The sequence below is a fragment of the Corvus moneduloides genome, chromosome 20 (assembly GCF_009650955.1).
Source record: "Corvus moneduloides isolate bCorMon1 chromosome 20, bCorMon1.pri, whole genome shotgun sequence".
Taxonomy (NCBI): Eukaryota; Metazoa; Chordata; class Aves; order Passeriformes; family Corvidae; genus Corvus; species Corvus moneduloides.
The window spans coordinates 8,271,245-8,288,242 of record NC_045495.1 but is presented as its reverse complement, the minus strand read 5'-3'; the positions used below and the strand labels follow the sequence as shown (position 1 = coordinate 8,288,242).

Below are 16,998 nucleotides of genomic sequence, written 5' to 3'. Positions count from 1 at the left end.
ACCCAAAAGCTTGATTCTGTGAAAAAGAATACATTTTTTTACAGAGATTCCTTCTGATTGGGGTTTGTGAAAACAAACTTCTCCTTATGTAGGCATGGAACTGGTGAGCCCTGAGACTTTTGCAAGCCCCTCCAGACAATGTTTGATTTTTTATCTCCCCACAGATGAATGTGGAATTGTTGCTCAGATTTCTGAGCCTTTGGCCGCAGCCGACATCCCAGCCTACTACATCAGTACTTTTAAGTTTGATCACGCATTGGTGAGTATGAATACAGCTTCTTTGGAGCAGGGGAGATCTTTTCCCTGTGAGGAAACTCATGATGAGAATGTCACTTCTTATCTGGACAACTTGTTGGAGTGCTTTTGCTCCAGTGTAGCCCAGCAAACTCCTGTCTCCAGCCTCCTGGGTCAGAGGCTCCTGAACCAAGCCCAGCCCTACCCAAAGCAAAGCTTTGTCAGTGAATGTTGTTCTCAAAAAAGGCTGGTCTCAGTCCTTAAAGACCTGCAGTATGGAGACTTCACAACCTCTCTGAGCAGCCTCTTCCACTGCATCTGTATCTTTTATTAGAAATGGTCACAAACCCCTTCCATTTGCTTCCAAAAACAGTTGCAGGCTCCAGACTCTCAGGACAGTGCTGTGACAACCCAGCCTTAAGGGGAAAGTGCTTCCTTAGATGCTTCCTTCCCCTTAAGGGTGGGTCATCATAGGTGCCTTTGTGTGTAGGGAGCTTTTTGGACAGTCTACCAGTAGCAGACCCCTGCCTTCATCTCTTGGTGCCTGCATTGTCCTAACCTTTGCTTTCTGAGACCCATCTATTAGCTCTGCTGTCCCTGCATCTTCCTGGGTTTTGATAAACAAGCAATAATTGCCAGCATAGCAAGGGAAGGCAATTTTGAAGCAGATAAGGTTGTTCCCATGTTTTTTCTCATGAGTGCCCATAAGCAGTTGCAACACAGTCATCATCATGAGGGTCTTGCTATCCTTGGAGAGTTCTCTTCGTTTTTTATACTGATGGATAGTTTACTTTCCAGGCCTACCTCTGCTCTTCCTTTGCAAAGAGGACACCCTCAAAAATGAGGAATTCCCCTAGAAAGGGAAAATTGCTATGCCTGTAGCCACAAACAGGATGGCATTTCTCTTGGAACCCATTTCCCTGGTCCTGAAGGAGAGAGTCAGCTGCTTCATGCTATTAATTTTTTTCTTAAATGTGCCCTTTATTGCATTATACTTCTCTTTCCATCACTTGCAAATTCACTGTTCAGGTCCTACCTTTGACCTGTAAAAGCTCAAGTGAGATCAAAGCAGGTTTGGAGGTTTTTTTAATTACTTTGGTTTTTCACAGTTGGTGTGAACCATTCACAGCTGATAGGTCATGTGTGTAAAGAGTAAAAGTAAATATTATTTCAGATAGCAAAGGTGAAAGTGTTATATATGTTTGTCTTATTTTTTTGAATATTAACTGTGCTGAAAAGATAAGCTAATAAAACACCATTTAAAAATCAATACTGTTATCTTTGCCTCACATTTCTGCCCATTGTGTGGCCCCAGGTACCCACTTTTTGTGCAGAGCACAAGGTGCAGAGAGTGCTTCTACATGTCAAGCCATATCTGGAGATCTCAACCCTGTCAGTTAAAATAGATATTTAGCTGAAAACTTATGCCATACAATTGAGATGACTCTGCAGGCAGCTCCACTTTCTAAGAGTGCCTCATCCTGCTGCCTCCAGGCCCCGCAGATCCTGCCTCCGAGCAGCTGGCAGGGTACTATGGGGGCCATGCAGGTCTGCAGGTCTTCCTTACTTAAAGCACTATTTTAGTGTTTTTCTTTGCTACTTGCTATCTTCTTTATGTATGCTTTTAAAAGCCTTTTCACCTGGACAGTGCTGTTCTAGTTGTCAAAACCTTCTATCCTTTGGAAGGTACATATCAAGCCCTGTTTTGCCTGACTTTGCTCCAGGTGTGCTGGCTGGGCTGGATGCTTGTTGGCCCTAGGGTGGTTTTGTTGCCCAAGACCCTGACCTAGGTTTGGTCATGTTTTCCCTAACCTTGCTACCCAGATACCTTGGCTTATAGTGACATTTCTCAAGGTCTAAGTGTATCTTGAACCCTTTCTCTAAATTCTCCCTTTAATTAAGGAAGCTCAGTACCTGTTGTCAACAATTTAGAGCACTGTATAAGAGCTTGTTGTTCCCTTTGATCTGCCCTTTTTTCTCCTGTCCATCTTAAGGTGGTTTTCGTTGCTGAATTTTTATTTGACCTGGGTGTTAATACTCCAGTCTTCCTACCATGCTGTAGCTGTAGACATTTGCCCTGGTAATCAGGATGTTCTTGAGACGAAATCCCTTTGGGAGACAATGCTGAGATTGGAACCTCCAGGTCTCTGGCATGTCCCCTGGGTAAGGTCAGGCTGGAGAGAGCCACAGTTACCAGCTCCCTCTAGAGAGAGCCTTTTCTGCTCTTGCTGCCTCATTTTCACAGGTGTCTTGCTCTCCTTCACCAGCGTTTTGCTTCTGAAGAGGCTGGAGCTGTGTCTGGGATGTAATTTGGAGCTTTGCTTCTTCCTTCATGGTTGTTGCTTTGATCTGCACACTACCTGAGAGGTGAACACAGTGCACCAGCTGCCTTGGGACAGGGGTCATTTCCAAGGGGCAGGGAGGGGGAGGACTCCTCCACTGGTGGCAAACTAGGATGGGTCCTACAATGCAAAATTGTTTGCACACCTGTCCTGGAGAAAACCCTGCCGAAACATTTGTGGGGTGATTGATACCATTTCTGTGCTGTTAAGGGGTTCAGGCATTTTGCATGGAATGAAGGACCACTGTGTTTCATGCAGGAGATGCATCTGTGCAGGTCAAAGACAGCTGGCCAGAGCTGGCTGGTGCTGCTTCCTCCTGCTTCTGTCTGGTGCTGATGAAGCATATGGAGAGACCCACAGCACTGAGCATTGCTGGGGCTGACTAGAGGAGCGTGGTTTAAAAAATCGGCTCCTATGCTTTTTCTCATTATGTTATGTAGAGGAAAAAAGTCAAACAGCTTCTTCCGCTGCAGTGTTCGGTGTACTGGGAAAAATGAGGAAGGGGAGGCAGTGGAGAGTCCTGTCTCAAAGTCTTGCTCCCTATGGTAGATGTGTCCTCGGGTTTTCCTTCTAAACCAGAAGAGTTCGCTGTATGCTTGTTCTAAGATTATTTTCTTCCTTTCCAAAGGGCTTTTGTTCACACATCATCAGAGTTGACTGCTGTTATTCCATCTTTCTATTGGAAAATTGAATGTTTTTCTTGTTATTTCTCATGGGGTTTTTCCTCAGTTTTGTTAAAAGCCTTGCAGAAAGACACAGTCCGGTTGTATTTCCACTGTCTGAGCTCTTGAAAGTGTCCAGTGAATTCAGGTATTGGACTCTTGGCCTTAAATACCTTGTAGAGGAAACAGTTCCTTCTTCAGTTTACTTGACATAAATTATTTTGGCTTCTTGAAGCAACTTACAGATAATTTCTTTTTCCCTCAGTCCTCTTTCCATTTTTCAAGAGCTGCCTGTTCCCTGAACAGTGTCTTGGAGTTTAGGTAGTAGTCAGAAACACTTCTTCTGTCAGATGTAACTTTACTTGTGATGTTCTTTTCTACTGATGACAGTTGCTCTGAGGTCTTTTGCATCTTCTATTACAAGAGGTTTTTCTTGCAGTAAGTGTGAAAAGACACCCATGAATAATATGGACTTCTATGGTTAAGTCTCCTCACAAGACTGGATAAAAAAGCACAGATGCACCACAAGCAGACTGGTAGTTCTCTTCCTCTTTTGATGGGCATGTTCTCCTGTCACCTACCATGGTCTTCCCATCCACACTTTCAGGTCCCAAACCTGTAGGGTGCCCCTGAGAGCCTCATGGAGCCCTTAGGCAGCCACATAAATCCATCAGCATGGGTACTACGCATGAGTGACCTCCTGGCATACAAGTGCTTCACCAACAAAAGGAAGGGAAAGGAGGGGAGACGAAGAGGAGAGAGAAATCCCAAAATAGTTGCCTCCCATCAGCACCCACCATACGACAGCAAACCATCTGGATCTCACAGTATTTGCTCCGGGGCTACCATGGGTGAACAGGGGTGTCCTTGTACATAGAGCCCTTTCTCAGTGGAGTTCAGGTGTCAGTAAAAAACAGCAAAGTATCTGCCTCCTTGGGACTGGTCTGGCTTTGTCTCTCTTTTGCCTCTCTTTTCCTTGTCGTCCCTTTTGCTGGAACATGACCTTTCTTTTTGTTTTCTTGCAGGTACCTGAAGAAAATATAAATGGTGTGGTCAATGCACTCCAAGTCAGTCAAGCTGAAAAGCATTAGAAATCTTCTGAGTTGGTTCCAGATGCTTTTTATTATTATAATAATTATTATTATAATTTTTTTTTCTCACAGTATTTCTTGAAAAATCTGATTACAGAGAGTAACATGAAAAGAGACTGGAAAGTTGAGCAGAAACAGCTCTAATAAGGCTTTGTTTTAATTATTATTGTTATTGTTATTTTATTAAATTTATGAATGAAGGGCAGGAGGAAAGGGAATTCATATGGTTTCCTGATATTCAGCTCCAAGGTGAAGTGTACCCTGGCTGTGCTCTCAGTGTGGAAGGAGCTGCCCGGGGACACCCATTGGCAGCACGGATGGCTGTGGGCATGCTGCCGAGAGCAGTGGGATGGGCCAAGAGCAAATGGACAGGCCACTGGCTCAGAGAGCCCTGAAAAGCAGAAACAAAATGAAATATGGAATTAAACAGAAAAAAAGTCACACAGTGCTGGCTTGTCTCCTCACATCAGACTTTCTGAGGACTGTCCTTCGTTGCCTGTGTTGAGATAGAATGCAAAGGGTTCTGTTTCCCCTGACAGAAGAGTTTGGCATTGGAAAAAGGGAAAATATCCAGTTGTTTGACATTTCCCCTTTTTCTTTCTCCCTGCAGTGAAAGCCTGGCTGCTCTGAGAAAGCCTGGGCAGGGGGAGCTCAGCTCTGGCCAGCTCCTGGCGGGTGGTGTCACCCAGACTTGTATCGGCATTGAAACTTAGCCAGTTTTGGTCAATATTTTCCAGTCACTCTCTCACTGCTCCCAGTATTCTCCTGCCATGTCCCCTGCTGCAGGACATGGAGTCCCCGTACCCCACATCAGAGCCTTCCTCCAGCCCTTGTGCTCCAGGGCCAGCAAGAGGCCTCTTTTCTCCTGTCCCCTCAGGCTTTTTCCCATCCACTGTGCACATATGGGGAAATAAGTATATTGCTCAGGCTCCCTGGGTAGGGTAGCTGCTCTTGCACATCCCAGGTCACCTTAGGCAACAGCCACAGCAGGTTGTCCCTGCCAGGGCCAAGAGGATGCCTGAGTCTTGTGGGCACCCTCCTGCGGTTTTTCATCAGCTTCTCCATCACACAGGTGGAAATTGTTGCTGACTGGGGAAAGTAGAACAGTGCTGAGAATGCATAAAACCTGCTAGCGTCTGGTCCTGTCACAGGAAGATGATGGGGCTTTTCCCATGGGGCAGCAGTAGTGTGTTTGCTTCTGGCTTGTACCACAGCTGAGGGCCAGCAGGAGCCAGGCATCAAGGCCCATAGTGGCACCTGTATCCGGGTTGTGCCCACGGCTGCTGCCAGCACCATGGAGGACAGCAGGGACCAGGGTTGCCCAAGGCAGGGGTGCTAGCAGTCTGCTCCACATGCAGCAAGGGCTGGTGAAAGGAGAAGCCGTCTGCAGAGGACGGTGCTTTTGTGATTAGCAGCCCCAGTATATCTCGTGTTTCTTGACTTCTTCCACTTCAGTCTTGACATAAAGAAATTGCAGATCTTGCCATTTTCCTGAGGGCTTTCCAGCATGCTTCAGGGACAGCCTCTAGCAGGATTTTCCTGAGGCTGTGCCATATACAGCTGTGAGCCAGGGTTTTGCATTAATCTGGAGGCAGTAAGCAAGCACCTGGGATCATGCCATGGGCGTGGTTTGTACCGGTGTGTAGGACATGCAAACACACAGACACAGTTTGCTGATTAGTTCTGCATTCACAGTACTGGAGGGCGAAGCAGTTAGGGTTTCTGATGCTGCTGGATTCAAACATGGAGTTTCAGATCTGATTTTTCACCAGTAGGATGTTGTGTGGCATCTAGACAAGGAGTCAGAGCATCCATGGGAAAAAGCATGGATGACTTTCCTTGGTTGGCCCTCCTGGAGCATCCCTGCTGAGGAACACTGAGGCACATGTTCAGTGCTCTACCAAACAGGATGTTTTGCTGTTCCTTTACATGGGTTTTCAGAATTGTCCCCTGATATGTTTATATTCACTCCAGATTTCTGGACTAAAGGTGTATTCTAGATGTGGCACTGTGCATCTCTGGATGTTTGGAAAGACGCTTTGGTTTCCTGCCGCAAGGACACAGGCACGGGCTGAGGCTGCGTGGTGCAGTGTTGAAAACACTCAGAGATGTTTGCTGTGACTCTGCCCACTGTTGTGGGCACTGAGCTGGGCTGGGGTGGGCAGCAAGGCCAGCAGTAGCTTTTCACTCCATATATTGTCAGAGGGTTACTCCTTGGGATGGCAGATTGGTGGCATGGCAGGGGGTGACAGAGCGTTGAGTTGCTGTACAGGTACTGAGTTGCCAGCCACGGTTTCTGGTCAGCTGAGTTGAGCCTGAGTTTTTGCTGTGTGCATGGATGGTGCCACCATGACAGAGTCACCATGAGAGGGTCTTCTTTTTGCTCTAGGGTTTTGTGAACCTTTGGGAAATGCCAGTTTCAGCATCGGAGAGTACCGTTGTGTTGCTCTGCACATGCCAGTGCTGCTTCCAAAGGACTGCGACATGGATAGGAAGGAATTAACTTGAAACAAGCAACAACTTTACTGAGCCTTAAATGAAAGCAAGAAAAATCTGTTTTAATTTGCTAGCATTGTACTCAGGTTGATTTTTTTAATTTAAATTTTTTTCCCAAGGGAGTCAGCCTTTTATTTGTGAAATCTGTAGAAGGCTTTGTGGTATTTCAAACCTTCCAAAAGAAGGTTGATGTCCTGACATGGGAAAGCTGGCCTGAAAAATTCACAGGATGCAAAATGCCCTTGAGGGACGCTGCCACTGCCACCATCCTTGGCTTCACCTTTTTATTTCCTTTTATGGTTTTGTCCTGACATCCATGGAGATTGTTTCAGACGATGCTTTCCCTTTCGTGTTCCCTTCATATTTTTTGCTGGTGGAAACTGGGATACTCCAAGTGTGGCCAGAATTGGTAGACCCTTGTCCCTGCACCATGCCTGAAGTCAGGATCAAAGCAAGCTTACACAGCATTGCTGCTTGTGAGACCTACACTGCAGGAAGGAGTCTGTAGGGGCTGTGTTAAAAATTTTTGTAGTAATAATAATACCACCACAGTATTAACACCACAGTGCTTAGTGAACCCAAAGTAGGGGGCTCTTAAAGCTGCTCCACAGCTCCCACTCTCTCGGCACCCAGCCTTTGGGGTGGGAAAAAAATTGGAGTCTTTTCCTTTTTTTAAAATGCCTTATGATAATATGTCTGAGTATCCCTGACATTATGCTGTTCAGTACTGTGTGGATAAAGCAGGAACATGCCTCCGTGGGACGCTCTTGGGCTGGGTGCCTGGATTACCTGTCAGCTGCCAGTGCTGCCCTCAGCATCCCTGCTCACCTCTCTGGGCAGTTCCACCTGGCCATGGCTGCTGCTAATGAAGGATTGCCTCAATGCTGCAGGCTGCTTTCTGTGCCCTCTCTCCTCTCGTTGCACAAAAATTCACCAAACAGCAAAATGTGAAAGTGTTTCCAGTCCTGCAGAAAGGGGTAGGCAGGGGAAGAGAGCATGGCCCTCATGCACCCTCCGTCTTTCTCCAGGGCATTTGTTTTCTTAGAAGCCTCAACCTTTCCAAGTTGTGTGTGTTATTAAATAGGGTTTTGTCTTTTTCCCTCAACCCAATTAGAATTTGATTATAAATTCCTTTCTACTGAGCAAGTGTGTGCATATGTTCATCTTAATGTATAGTGTTTCCACTGAAATCCTTAGTGTGTCTCTGTTGCACACCTGTAAATACCCGTGTTTGTGTCTGTATCTTGTACATGGTATGGGCACTCAAGCAATATAGGTTCACATACATATTTGTGAGTATATGTGTGTATACTCTGGGCACACATTCTGTGTGTGTGTCTATGTAGTGAGTACTGTATACACACATTCATTCACCATGTATTTTTAATTCAAGTAATGGGCAATATGAATATTAGTTCTACTCCTGCTTTTTCTCTACACATGTTTAGTGAAGACCAGCAGTGGAGTTGGCCTGGAGCAAAGCTGGGGCTCCTCTGCTTGCTGGGAGCAGCATTGGATTTTCATCCCTGCTTCAGAAAATTAGGTTCCTCTCCAGTTTGGTGCCTCAAGCACAGAGACTGTAGGAAATCCACTCCTTTTTCTTTCTATGTGTTTTAGTTGCTGCCCTAAATTGCCTCAGCCTGTAAGTAGGACTGGTCTTCCTGCCCAGACCCTAGCTGGAGGTTTCCAGTGGGGCTTCCAGCTCCTGCAGGCACAGAGCATGGTGCCAGTGCTGCCTGCCTTCCCCCAGGCAAGGCAGCAGCTCCTCCAGGCTCTCTGCAGTCGGGGCTTCTGGGTGGCCTGGGCTAGGCACCAGCATTCCCTCTGAGCTGTTTCCTGGTGGCCTTCCCCAACATCTCTGCACGAGGCTGGGGGCAAGTGCCAGATTTCCTGGTGATGTGTCTGCTCGGGGCTTGGCCGGCAGTGGCAGGCTATGGCTAGTGCAGGGCTCTGGTATTTGTTAGGGAATTCACATTTGTTGGTCTGTGAGGAGCTGAAATCAGAGGCTTATTTTTAAATAGACTGAAGTGTTGGAGGGCCTTTTCCTGTTAAAAGCAGAAGAGGCTGCTTGAACCCAGTCACTGGAAGTATGTGGTCTTTTCATCTCGCCATTGGAGATTTCCGTTGACCAGGAGCGCTGTTAGGGTCCTTGTAGGGAAACATCCCATTTTCCTATTTCAGTTACACTTCACCAAAGGTGGGATGGGGCAGGGGGTGAGGAATGGGGTGCTGCCTTGCCACTTTTGACACTTTGAGGTTGCTGATTTTTCAAGCTGTCCCCCAAATGCACCCTTGCACAAGTTTGTGCAGCCTTCGGTTTCTTTCCAGGCATTGAAGTCAGTTTGGGGTTTCTGCAATGCTGTGCTTTAGATGGCATTTATCAGCCTCTCTCATGGGGAGGCCTTAATGGAAATACTTGGTTTTGCTGGAGCACAGAGATGGTGGCACCTGCAATGGGTAACGTAAGTATTAAGACTCACTTAATGACAATGCCATTTATAAAGCATACTCATCATACAAATATTATACTGCTGCTTCAAAATGTGTTTTAAACTCCAAGCTCTCTGTTACCATTCCCAGGTCACAGGCAGGGAATGCTACTGGTCAGAGATAAATCAATCCTCTCCCACGAAAACCTTGTTGGTGTCAGGTCCTGCTGTGGGGTAGCACATGACACTGAGCAGGGATTTACTTTTTAAGACTTGCCATGCAGAGCTGGGTGTGGGGACTTTTAGGACTGACACTTGAAAGATTGCTGGGAGGTCCTGATTGCTTTAGCCAATCAAAGCATCCAACAGAAGTGTATCAGGTTTTATTTTTCTGAAGCATGTTTTGTCCTGTCGGCACTGGGAAGAAATAAGGCAGTGCAACATAAGGAAGTGTGTGGCAGAGGAGGTTGCTCAGACTCCAGCATAGCTCCCTGAGTACCCAGTTGTTTCCCTGGTGCTCTTGATGCTCTCTGGTATGTGTAGACCCCTGAGAGAGGCGAGGTAAGGCAGGGAGCAGCTCTGCTCAGAGCTCTGCCATTGCGCTACGTTTGCAGGATTTGCTGTCCTCAGGCATGAGCTCCTGACACATTCCTCCACCGGCAGCCCCTCAAGTCTCACAGTGTGTCTGTGAGGTGAGGGTTTAGTAGTTTGACTCTTGACATCCTGTGAAGGTTGGAAAGCTGTCTGGGACATTAAAGGCTGAATTGCATGTGCTTGATCAGGGCCTGGCTCTGAGAAGCGGTTTCCCATCTTTTCTCAGCTCTGCTATACAAAGCTTGAATTGTTTTTCTTACAAAGGGCCCCTCCCTGGTGTGAGCTGATGTTGCCGTGACTGCCTGGCTGCAGAGGGCCCGGGCTTCAGGCCGTGCTGACCTGCAACAGCCATGGGGTGAGCCCAGGCTCCTCTATTCTGGAAGGCATCTGGGTCTGACTTGGCATCTGGGTCCCACACATCCATGCTGCGGCAGTGCAGGGTCTGCAGAGATCCCTTTTAGTGACAGGTGTGGGAAAGGTAGGGGAAAAGCAGGGATAGGTGGAGTGCTGAGTGATGCAAAAGAATTAATATGTTCTAGTTGTGTACATATGAATGTACTGAAGTTTTGCTTGCTGTTGTGAACACCAAAGCATTTTCATCTTCGTTTTGATTCACACCCCTCCCTGCCCAGCCTCCATGTTCAGCCCAGTATCCCAGGGGATGCATTTGTCCCAGTCATACCTTCCCACCATGGGTGGGTAGCATGACCCCTCCAAACCCCCAGTACTTAGAAAATCTTTTGATGCTCCGCCTCTCCACTGGGGAAGGCCCCCAAGAATCACCATGTGTTTTGATGTAATGGTGATATCAGGTACTGTGGCCAGAGGGGTTAGTCCCATCCTTGTGGTTTTCGCCATCCATATACCCACATAACTGTTCAAGAGCACCAGGTCATCCAAACTCCTTAATTTAGAGGTCAGCAACTTGAATAGGAGGTGCTGGGTCCTGTGTTGGCACAGTCAGTGTTCACTGAGCGCAAGTGTTCCCATCAGCACTGGATAATTGGTATTTTCTGATAATGACAAGGGAGAAATTCTTTGTTTGGCCTCAGGCTGAGCATTGCTGCTAATTCCTGAGAGAAGGTGTCCCCCAGCAGCATTCAGTTATGGACAAGAAGTAATTTTCTGACGAGGATTTCTTCTCTCTGTTACTTTGACTGTTGTGGACATCTCCAGTAAGCAGCTTAAGGTGTATAACTTACCTGTTCCAGTCCTGCCTGCAAACATTGGACTGGATTAAACTTTTGTATCTGCAGGAGAGTAAAACCCAGTAATTCTTTGCCAAATAGTATTTACATGTTGTAGCATGCACTGAGGTGTGTTAACATTGGCTGAAATCTGCAAACCTGCCTCCAGATTTCCGTACCTTCTCCCCCTGAGTGCATCTGTCTGTCTTGTCTGTCTGTACCCCACCATATGTCAGGGGCCAGCAATATCCCTCAGGCATCCTGGCAGCACTGAACCAGTACGGAAACAGTGCGCATCCTCAGGAAGGCTGTGGGACCTTCCCAGGGTACCTGGAAGGGAAACACTTGACTGTGAAGATAATCTTGAGTTACTCTACTGTCCTTGGTCTCCTTTATTTAATCCTCGTGAAGCACAGCTGGGTTGAACTACCAGCTCCAGTTAGCAAAGGTGAAGGAAAGAACAGGGTTCTGCAGTGTGAGATGTGCACTGGAGGCTGATCAGCAAATCCTGGCTGCAGCAGTAATAGCCTCTGCAGACACCCTGGTGAGCACAGACCAAAGCACAGCCCCTGTTGTATGAGGGGGAAATGGATGAAGTATGTATCAAAGTATATTCTCATTTTAAGGTAAGAATTTTAGGGTTCTATACCTCTTTGGAACATATATAAGCTAAGATCCTTTCTTGGTCTCTCTAGACAGCATTGGTCATATCAGTTTCAAAGCCTGGGCATGAATGTTACCTTGTTATTGCAGATTACATGGAGTAGCTTCCCCCTACTCCGTAATTCTCTTCCAGCCATGACCTGGGCTTCTGCATGCCCCGAGTTTTGCGGAGGGCTTGGCCACAAGGGAACACAAACCCCTGGCATCTCCTCCCAGCTGAGAGTGTGTTAAGTTTTGCAGCCAAGGTGCAAGGAGTGGCAGAGGAAAGGCAGCCACACACCTCCTCCCCTGCCTGCACAGCTCCAGTATGGCCACGGCCAGCCCATCTCAGCACCATCCCAGCTGCGCAGAGCAGGAGAGTTGCAAAACATGCAACTGGGCTCCCTTGGGGTTTTGTTTTCATCTGTTTTTAGCTTTCTGCAAAATTCTGTAAATGAAATGTGGGTGGATTTTGGAGGAGACATGGACAGAAATGCCCATCAGGCATCTGGCAGGATTGAAATTTTGAAATACGTGTGAGAGCAGAGCAGGAGCCATGTTCCTCTCTAGGCAGACCCAGTGGTTTTACTGGAGTCCTTCCAACCCTAGAAGAATATGCTAAAAATAGGGCATCCTTCATTTTGGGGGGGGCTGGTTGCTTCTTCCCTCCTTGTGTGGCTGTGGCAGAGGCAGTGTCTGTTGCACAGCACCTTTGGGAAGATGCCATGGGAGGCTGCTGTTTAGAGCCCCCCTGCTCTGGCTGGCTTTCTGCTTCTATTTCAGCATCCTGAGGATTTAAACCAGCTTTCTGCAGTTACAGTAATAAGCTTATTTTTTTTATTCCCAAAGGATTCCTACTTGCTGTTTTGTAACTTGAAAAACATTTTAGAGGTACCTGATTCCCTGGTCCTTGTGGGAATGCTGCTTGAAGCACATACTTGCCAGGTTGGCTGCTGTAAGCATTACTGCTCCTTTGGGCCCCAAAAGAGGAGTTCAGCCCAATTTGCCTGCTGAAATGCTGAAGCAGCCCCAGGCTCAGGCTAGCAGGATGCTGCTCTGGGCCAGGTCACAGGGGAGAGACAGCCCTGGTAAACAGAGCACCCTCATCCTCTGTATCCTTGCTGCCTGCACTCATTCCCATCAGCTGGAAGGGAATACAAAGGAATTTCCCTTCTACTGAAGAAAAGCAACAGTCTCCTCTGTGGATTTGTGGTCGGTGGCAAAAGCAAAAGAATGTTTGCCATGTGAGACGTTGAAGGAAGGAGCCAGGGGTTCCTATATGTAGTGCAAAGGAGAAAAAAAATTGGCAGCCTTTGTTGTAGCTGTTTCTTCCAATTATTTCTAATGCCAGCCATGGGATGGGGTTGAATTTTTGAGATCACTGGTATTACCTAAAGAGCTGGTGGTGCTGTTACAACTGTGGGAGCTGCAGACCTGGCAGTGTTGCCTTCAGGCAGGACCAACCTGCACAGAGCACAGGACCCTCCCCACCAATGCTCAGCCCTGGGCAGCAGTAAGTGCAGACAGACAGGTTATTGAACCAGGCCTGCTCTTGAAGAAATCCACGAGTTTTAACATTTTCTTCCTGGGAGCAAACCTGTTTTTCCTAGCGTTGTGTGTTAGTGGGTTGGCGCTGATGTTGCAGGTTCAGACCACAAAGGTGGCTCTGCAGGAGGAGGAGCACCCCGTTTCTCTTTCAACCATTCAGAACTGTCTGGTCCAGCTCGATAACCTCAGCCATTTGTTTAGTTGTATCGTAATTTTTATTAGTCATGCCCTCACTCTCCCCCAAACCTACCTACTGGGGTTCTTGCCAGTCCTATGTCTCAGTGCTTACTTCCTCCAAGTTTTTATTTGTTCTCCAATTGTGAACTGCTCCAGTGATATCGTGGCAGAACATCAGCATCCCAGAGCAGTCTTTTCTAGGTGCTTCTGGCTGTGCTGGATCCAGGGCTGCCCTTGCTTCTCACCCAAAATCCTCCTGCAACTGCTGCTAAAAATGATCCTACTAATCCAATGGCTGTTGATTCTAGGAGTGTGAGAACTGCATCCAAGAGCCATTAGTGCCCAGTTTAACGCCTGGAAACGCACAGGGTAGTAACTCTACCCTGCCTCTTTCCAGCCCAGGACTGTGGTGTCACAGCCAGCAGGATTGTGTCCCCTGCCTGTGGCTGTGCATTCGGTTATCCCTCCCGTGTGTGGGCTCCACGCTTGGCTTTGGGGCTTCTGAGACATGAAGGTGTCTCATGGTGGCAGGGTGTTCATTTTAGCACAGTGGCAGCCATGTTCTCTGCCAGTGCATCCTCCTCCACCCTGCCTCTGCAGCAACTGGGGGTGGCAGTGACAAAGAGGTGATCCTGGTCCTGCTGACCCAAATACTAGGGACAACCACGGCTCTTGGGACAGGCAGAAGAGGAGGCTGCTGGACAGTAACTCATGGTAGCATGCAGCTTCAGAAGCTCTGTTTCAGCTTTTGGAAGAGCCTGTCTCATTCCCTTACTGTTAACTCCTTACATAGCCCATTCTCTCCTTGTTTTCATTAGAATTAGAGGGGGCATGATCATCTCTATCTGCTTGACATGTTCACCTGCTCCCACCAGCAAGCCATGCCAGCAGGTCCTGTCGCTGCTGGGATTTGGATCTTGGTGGCACAGTGCCCAGGGACCATCTGCAGCCCCACCTTGCAATGAATGTGGCTATGGCTGCACAGCACGGCACTGGCTCACACTGGTTGTCTCCTGCTCTTTGGGCACCATAGGGCAGGCAGAGGGGTTAGTTCGGAGGGAGCATTGCACAGAGCAAGGAGGAGCCTCATTATCCTCATCAGTGCTTAAGGCAGATTTTTAGTTTGGTTCCTCTGGGCTAAGCTTCAGCGAGCCATCACCTCATGGGGGCACAGTGCAGGGTTACAGCCCCACTGCACCGTTCAAGTTCAGGGCTTGTTATGAGGGGTCAACCCTTCTGGGGCCATAATGCAACACCACTTTTTTAGTGCCTCAAGTGGCTTGAACAAGACTGGGCATTTATCTCTTTCTCCCCTTTGGACTCAAAAAGGAGCCCAAATTCCCTCCAGATACCTAGAACGGCTACAGCATTAACCAAGAGAGCAGAGATGCTCCTGGTGCAGAAGCTGCCCAACTTGCATCAGGGTCTGTCTCTCTGTTCCCTGGCCAATTAGAACAGCTGTGCTGGGCAGCCTGGGGAGGAAACACAAATCTTTAGGACTTTTGCTCTGCAAGTGAAATACCACTTTTGGCCTCAGACACACCAAGCAGGCTGAAGTGACCAAACTCTTGCAGCCTCTCCTCCCTGCTCACCTCAGAAAATCCATGCAGCCTTCCATTGGGGAGGGTGGAAAAAAGATGTGTATTTATTTCCCTTTAATTACCAGGTCTGATGCAAACAGACAGGGTGGGGAATCCTCCCAGTACAGGGGCCTTTGGTACACCTTCTGCTCTGGGCTGCAGTCAGGGAAAGGCTGCTTGCACCTACCATGTGGGCAGTGCTTGTGGGCTCAGTGAGGCCAGGCACTGCACGTATGGGTGGGCAGCAGCTCCTGGGGTACAAGGCACAAGGGAGCCTGAATGCGTCAGCTGCCTTCATGGCCTCTGCACGAGGGGGGATGTTACACCACCAGGAACAGGGACTGGTGGCAGCAGCTTGGGATCATGTGCTGGACATGGCGTGGAGCTAAGAAGTGGCTGCTTTGCTTTCCCAGCAAGTGCACACACTGCTTTTCTTTGCTGGTCTTATGCTGAAAAGCTGAGATTTATGTACTGTATGAAAAAAACAAAACAGAAAAAAAGAAAAAATCCTAATGTTCCAAAATAAATCACAGTATATTTTGTACTTTGTAAAGTAATTAAACCGAAAAAGAATAAAAAGTGAAACTTATGCTGTCTGCTTTTGTACTGATCAAACTGAAAATAAAGCAGAGCTTGGCATTGTCTAGAAGATATAACTCTCCTTTCTTTCACCTACAGCCATGTTGGGTGTCACTCACACATACACCAATTATGAAGGCCAGCAGACATCCCAGAGGCTCTCTGGTGTCCAGGTCCTGTCACTGGGTGTACCATACCCCTACAGACAGTACCCATCTCCATCCTCCAGCTGTTTCCTGGGAACCACCAAACCTGCCCTATCCTCTTCCCTTAAAATAAGAGGTCAGTGGGATGCTGCTAGTGTGTTTGCCAGACTTAGGTTCACCTGCTCACTGCAGAGTGCAAGATGCCCACGAGTCTGGACAGCCCCCGCAGAGATCCTGGCAGGGCACCCCCAGAGCCCTGCACCCCAGCAGTGGCAGGGAAGCAAACTCAGCCTCCTCATGGGCTATTTTAGGGCAGTCACTGTGGGTCCTGAGTCTCAATCAGCAGCGTGGTTGCACAGCACCATTGCCACATGGTCTGCAAGAAACAGGTGAACAACCTGTCTGAAGTGTGCAAGAAAAACCATGAAATCGGACGTATCATCACCCTATTACAGTTTTAACCATTTATAGTGGATGTTTAAAGGGAAGCAGCCCATCTACATAAACTGTAGTCAAGAAAAGCATCTCCTTTTTAGTGTAGTGTAATCCATTGTTTACTCTTGTGCTCAAGTGTTAAAATGTTCATGTAAGAAATTACTGTGGTATTGTTAATCTGGAATGAAGTCTTAATGCAGAGTGCTGCCTCGAGGGTTTAATCCAGTAAAACAAAAACCCAAATAGATCAACACAGACACTGCCACACAATCTCAGAACTGCCTGCAACTCCCCACAAAAGCAAATGGCATCTTAAGATAAGTAACAGGATGGAAGCTGTTGAACTGGTGCCAACCCCAAAGACACTGATGCCTTTTCGTGTATTTTTCTCACCTCACCTGCCCAGGCCCACACCTTTGAGCAGGAGGTGCTGAGGCACTGCAGGGAGAGGGAGGGAGACTCCAGCCCCTTGCAAAAAACACTACAAAGATGTATTTTTGTGAGTCATGATGAAGCATGGTGAAGAAATGTTGTTTCAGGAGTATTTTGAATGCTGAAGGCTAATTATTAGTTCTCTGACTCATCAGTTTTTGAAGGACCATGTAGAGAAAAGTCTGTTGTAACGCAGCGCCTAAGATAATCTTTCTCTTACAGGCATTCATGTGTTTTATCCCCAGTGGGGCAGTCTGCTGACAGATGAGACCAGCCTTGCTGTGTGGGGGCTGCAGGGCAGCCCAGGGGCCATACTGCATTCAGCTCTGCAGCAGGGAATTGCCAGGACCCCTTGGGATGGTGGGATGTGGAAGCCTGAACTTGTGCAGGTGCACTTGGGCCTGAACCTCTCACCCACAGCTCC

At 47.8% G+C, this 16,998-nt stretch overlaps 1 protein-coding gene across 7 annotated transcripts in view; it reads left to right on the top strand.

Annotated features, from left to right (window-relative positions):
- CASTOR2 (cytosolic arginine sensor for mTORC1 subunit 2) overlaps positions 1 to 15,631 on the top strand; it is a 143,769-nt gene extending 128,138 nt beyond the window's left edge. For 6 of the 7 annotated variants that reach the window (XM_032130075.1, XM_032130073.1, XM_032130076.1 and 3 more), the window contains 2 exons: positions 165 to 259; positions 4,264 to 15,631. In XM_032130075.1, coding sequence (XP_031985966.1) covers positions 165 to 259; positions 4,264 to 4,329 — 161 coding nt within the window. In that variant the 3' untranslated portion in view covers positions 4,330 to 15,631. The remainder of the gene's footprint in view (positions 1 to 164; positions 260 to 4,263) is intronic. The other variant, XM_032130071.1, reaches the window with a different exon arrangement.
- Positions 15,632 to 16,998: the final 1,367 nt, after the last annotated feature.